This window comes from Castanea sativa, chromosome 3, assembly GCF_040712315.1.
Source record: "Castanea sativa cultivar Marrone di Chiusa Pesio chromosome 3, ASM4071231v1".
NCBI lineage: Eukaryota > Viridiplantae > Streptophyta > Magnoliopsida > Fagales > Fagaceae > Castanea > Castanea sativa.
This window is the reverse complement of record NC_134015.1, coordinates 59681708-59687340: the sequence shown is the minus strand read 5'-3', so window position 1 is coordinate 59687340 and position 5633 is coordinate 59681708. Positions and strand designations below refer to the sequence as shown.

Genomic DNA, 5633 nt, shown 5'->3' with positions numbered 1-5633 from the left:
AAAAACAAAATCTCAGCCACCTTCCTCATCCACCAAATCTCAGCCACACACTCAGTGATACCATTCCTATCCTACAACGAATCACAGCCAAGCACTGACGAATGACTGATCTAACCCACTATAGGAAGAAAAGAAAAGAAAAACAAAGCAAAACCACAACCATCTACCAAAAGCAACCATCCACCAAAACAAAATTGTAATCCAACCCACTGATCTCATCACCGTGCCCCACAACCGATCTCACCACCATGCCTCCAAATTAGACCTACAAACCACTGCCACCATGATCCACCACTAAAACCACTGAAAAATTCAGAAGCCACAAGGAGATCGAGTTTAGAGAGAGAGTTTTTGGTTCGGTCAAGGAGAGAAGAGCTTTGGTTTTTGGGTTTGGTTAGAGGAAGAAGAGAAGAGCTTGGGTTCTTAGGTTCAGTCAGAGGGAGAAGGGAAGAGCTTAAGTTTTTGGCGGCGAGGGTTGAGTGATGGGAAGCAGCGTGAGGCATGGGTGAAGGGAAGGGAGCATTGTGGCTTGGGTTAAGAGCAGGGGCGGAGCCAGGAATTTTTGTTTGGGGGGACCAAGTTGCGGCACTAATATATTTATCAAGACAACCCTCATATACATATATATATATATACACACACATTTTTTTTATTATATAGAGACACATATATACACACTTTTTTATTTGATAAGTTATATATATATATATATATATATATATATATATATATATATATATATATATATATATATATACACTCACCCAACAAAAAAAAAAAAAAAAACTTAGTATTTTCAATCAAAGTTATGTTTGATGACAATCTTTATAAAATAAAATTTATTTTTTCCATTTTCATAGTGAAATTCTTAAAAAGTTTTATTTTAAATACAAATTATCAAATTTTATACTGAAGTAAAAAATCTTTCAATTAAACTAATGAAAATTTCAAAAACATGCTACTAAAGACATTAAAATAAGTTAGGCTCCCAACATATTTAAAACTATCTTGCTCTAACCTATTATGTGTCAACTAAAGACACATTTCATGTGTAGTTTTAGTGACAAGATTTTTTTAATGAGTCGATAACTTGTTAATCGCCATATAACGGGTTAAAAAAGATAAATTTAAACATGTTTGATGTCAAATTTTATCAAATAATTAACAGATGTAAGAACATATTTTACAATAAAAAATAGAATTGCAAAAAATAAAATTATATCTGTGGGGGATAAAAATGTTCGAACAAACGTTTGGGCTTTGGGCCTGATTGGTTAATACAAGTCTGTTTGGTCAAAGTCCATAGGCTCATAGGTCAGTCCGCACTATAGTAGTCCAAGGAGTTGTCCGAGGAAGAGTATGTCCTTGGACAGGCCCAGCAATGGCCCTAGAACTTGCTAAACGGGTTGGAGGCGGAATTCTGGAAGAACTGGTGGTTAAAAGTGTGATCCAAGCACCCTTTAAAAGCAGGAACATGTGAGAAATATTTGAGGAAAAAACTGCTACCACCACATTAAAGGTCCTGCATCTACCTCCCTAACCGCATTAATGGGAAAATGACCTCTGAACAGTAGAATTCAGCATTCCTGCTATTATTTGAAGATTTCAAGAAAGTGGTGGATGGGACAAGTATCTAAGGGGAAGATTTGGGTGACACGTGGATAAAACAGGGAAGAAGAAGAAGTATATAAGAAGACGAGTGAGGAAAGAGAGGGGAATCTGCGAGTTAGCGGAAAAAGAACTAATAATTGTAATATTTGGCATAGAAAGAGAAGTGTTATACAAATTGTCCTCGGCTTACATCCGAGGAAGTTTCTTCGTCATATTCATTTGTCATTTGCATAGATTGCGGCATTCTAGCCTGTTGATCAATTTCCAACATCCCAAACTTAAGTTTTAAACCCAATCTCTACAAATTTCATTGTATAAGGCTCATTGGGCCTGAGCCTATCACTTGTTTTTGGGTCCAAGTACAAATTGTGCACTTACAATATCTCTATAACTATTAGACCAATTATTTTTTTTAAGAGTATTATTGGACTAATTCAAATATTTTGGGAAGAGGGGGGAACTCTTATTTTTATAGAGTAAACTTTAAAAATACTAAAATAATTATATATATAATTTTAACAATTTCAAAATTTTGGGGGGCCCAACCTTCAACACAGCTCCGCCCCTGGTTGAGGGAGAACCAACAGGAAAAAAAAAAAGAGAGGAGCAGCATCTGATGAGGTGTGGGAGAAGGGAGAACTAGAAAATAAAAGGAAAGAGAGGTAGCGTGTGATGAAAATAAGAGAAAGAGCACGTGTGTGGGATAAAACAAATAATATTTTTTTTTAATACCTTGCTACAGTAAGTTGCTAGAGATGGTCGCTCACTGTAACTGAGTCTCAAAAATTATGGCATTTAACATATTTGATGTAGTGTGTTTGTTGTGTGTTGGTTATTATTAATAGCAGTTTTAGTATTATAATATTCTTGATGTGAATGCCCTAAAGTAATACAGTATAATAAAAACTAACTTTTAAGATAATAAAATAAGATATGTTTTAGAAGTCCGAAGGCTAAAATGCTCTTACACCCTCTCTGGCCAACAAATGGTGGACCCATTAGTAGGTCTTATTCACTTTTCAATATTAAGAGCATTTGCAGCAGTGGAGCTAAATAGCTATATAGCTATTTTAGCTCCACCAAAACACCAAAAAGAAGCATGCAGCAGTGGAGCTAAATCTATATTTTTTTAGCTCATTGCTATAGTGCACATCTATAGATAGATGTGCACTGTTCATGAGAGCTAAAAAAAATTAATTTTTTATTTTGTGTTCACATTACATTTTTATTGTGGTGTGTTTATTGTAGTGAGATGTATTATTTTATTGTGGTAGATATATTATTTTAGAGAAATGATATGTCCACAACATTTTTACAACATTTTTACAACAAATCTTAAGTGGCAGGTTGTTACTGGTTGTTATTGTTGGGGCAAAAAAGTAATCTTAGTGTTAAGTTCAAATTTGAACCAATAATAACTAACCACCTATGATTTGTTGTGAAAATGTTGTAAAAATGTTATGGACGTAGTACCTCTCATTATTTTATTGTGATATTTATATTATTTTATTGTGTTGAAAGCTAAAATAGATCTACTGCTGCAGCATGTGTGTAGATAAAATAGATAAAGTAACTTTTGGTGGAGCTAAATTGCTAAATTTTTAGCTCTACTGCTGTGGATGCTCTAAGGTCCTTCATGTGCTGTAGGTAAAAGACAGCATGGGATATTTTATTTTTTTCAAGATAAAACCTTGGAATTTTACTAAAAAATAAGACTTATCCTTCGTGGAGAAGGCCAAAGAAAGCTAGGAGAGTCTATAACCAAATTTGGGGATTACAACTCGAGGTGTGGCTTCATGGTAAGAATTCTTTTCCAAGCATTCAAAGAGTAGTAGTTTGAGCGATAGTTCTAGTAAGATCTGTATAGTATACGTGGTATTATTCATTTTTATCATGTGACGTGGGGTCGATGAGCCCATACTAGAGACCTCATTTTTCATTCCAAAAAAAAAAAACAAATTTGGGACTTACTACTCAGCAAAGCTTCTTTTGCCAGAACATGAGCTACATGTTGCAACTTACAACAAGATTAACAAAACTAAAAATAGACATCACTTGCAACTATGGCTGCTTTGTTTATATCTTTAACCAAGTCCACACTAGGTATCTCATAAGACGGTTTCGTGATACCTCTCTTAAAATATACGAGATTTAAGTGTTTGAGACTTATGATGTATTGTAAAAGAGATATCTCATGCAACTACCTCATAAAATAATTTTTATGAGCCCATGAATGACCTTACATAGAGCCACACCACATTTGCGTTGAAGGGTATGCTCAGATACATAAAAATGAAGATAGTGTGCTGCACTGCTGCAAAAACAAATTGTAAACCTTAAAAATTCTGTCTTTCTATGATTTTTAATAATAAAAGACTGCAGAGAATATTGAACTCTTTTACAAGAAAGAATACAATTTTGGCACCCTGCCTAACCCATAAAAAGGTTATTACCTGAGAATAGATTCAATGATAGTGCAAAGATCATAGATCGCATACGTATAGTTTGCCATGAATTGTGGCACAAAGGGTGTAGTCCTAGATTTTTGCCTAATCTCACTCACGCACGGTGGGAGCTGAGCTGAGTTGACCCAAGTCCTTGACAAGTGCATCCAAATCCGTTGAAGAGCTACCAAAGCCACTGACCGCTTCAGAGGCCTTGTCCCTCAACTCCTTCGCCCGCAATTTAGTGGCACTGTCCCCAAGCATTGACTCGTCAAAGACCCTTGCCAAGTGGTCCGGGTCAGGCACAGAGTTGGTCCCCTCACACACCCAAACGGCCACACCCATGTCCTCCACCAATAGCTTTGCATTCACAAATTGGTCCGCCTCCATTGGCCAGCCCAATATCATCACCCCTCCCACTATCGCTTCCAACACCGAGTTCCACCCACAGTGACTCAGAAACCCACCCACCGCTTTGTGATTCAGTATCATCAATTGTGGGGCCCATCTCTTTAATATCACACCCCTCCCTGTCACTCGCTCCTCAAACCCATACGGGATAAACCCGACCTCCGCACCCGTTTTCACCACCCATATAAATCGGGTCTTACTCTTTTCTAGCCCGGAAGCCAAACCCTCCACCTGTTGTTTACTCAACAGCTTCTGACTCCCGAAACACACGTACAGAACGGACCCTTCGGGGCACCCGTCAAGCCACGTTTTGACGTGGTCATCATTGGCCGAATGAGAATCCCGACCAACACCGCTGGAAGTGATGCCCACCAAGCTTAACGGACCAACCCCGTAGACCCGAGAGTTGTTTCTCAGGTAATCCAAGTAATGACCTTCCAATTCATGAAAGCTGTTAAAAACGCAACCCCAGCTGGCAGTATTAGCGAGCATACCATCTTTGATGAAGTGGGTCTCGGGGTTGGATTCGATATAGAAGCGCCAGACGGAGGGAAGATGGTCCTGCTTAAAGGAGGGCGATCCGGGGAGATCAGGAAAATCAAGGGTGGGGAGAGAACGAAGAGCTTGTGCGTTAGTGGCAGGCCACAAGTTGTAAAGAAGGGAGGCCAAAAAGGCACCGGAGGAGAAGAAAACGATTCTAGGAATGTTGAGTTGGTTGGCGAGGCGGAGAGTCCAGCCTAAGAAGAAGTCGGAGATGATTGCGATGGGTGGAGAAGGGTGGGAAGTGAACCAGTGGAGAAGAGGGTCGTAGAGGTTGGTGAGGGCAGCCATGATGGGGAGGTTTCCAGCGTTGCCGACGTGTCTAACGTTCTCGACGCCATGGGGGAGTTGTGGGTGGGGAGGGAAAGGAAGGACTAAGGTTTGGATGGAAGGGTTGGAAGAGAGGAGAGGAGAGAGAGTGGGGAGGTTTTTAGGGGTGACTAAGATGGTGATGGTTAAGCCACGGAGGGAGAGTTGGTGAGTGAGATCGAGGAGTGGGAGCATGTGGCCTTGGGCTGGGTAGGGGAACACCAGGATGTGTGACTGCGAAGAAGACATGATCCTGATGATAGACTGTGGAGGAGACTTTGAGAGAGAGAGAGTGGTTTACAGGCGTGGAAAGTCCGC

At 39.4% G+C, this 5633-nt stretch overlaps 1 protein-coding gene across 1 annotated transcript; it reads right to left on the bottom strand.

Annotated features, from left to right (window-relative positions):
* Positions 1 to 3944: 3944 nt before the first annotated feature.
* On the bottom strand, positions 3945 to 5633 carry LOC142627296 (UDP-glycosyltransferase 89A2-like). Its single transcript, XM_075801119.1, has one exon. It carries the CDS (start codon positions 5562 to 5564, stop codon positions 4167 to 4169), a length of 1398 nt encoding a protein of 465 aa, XP_075657234.1. The 5' UTR covers positions 5565 to 5633; the 3' UTR covers positions 3945 to 4166.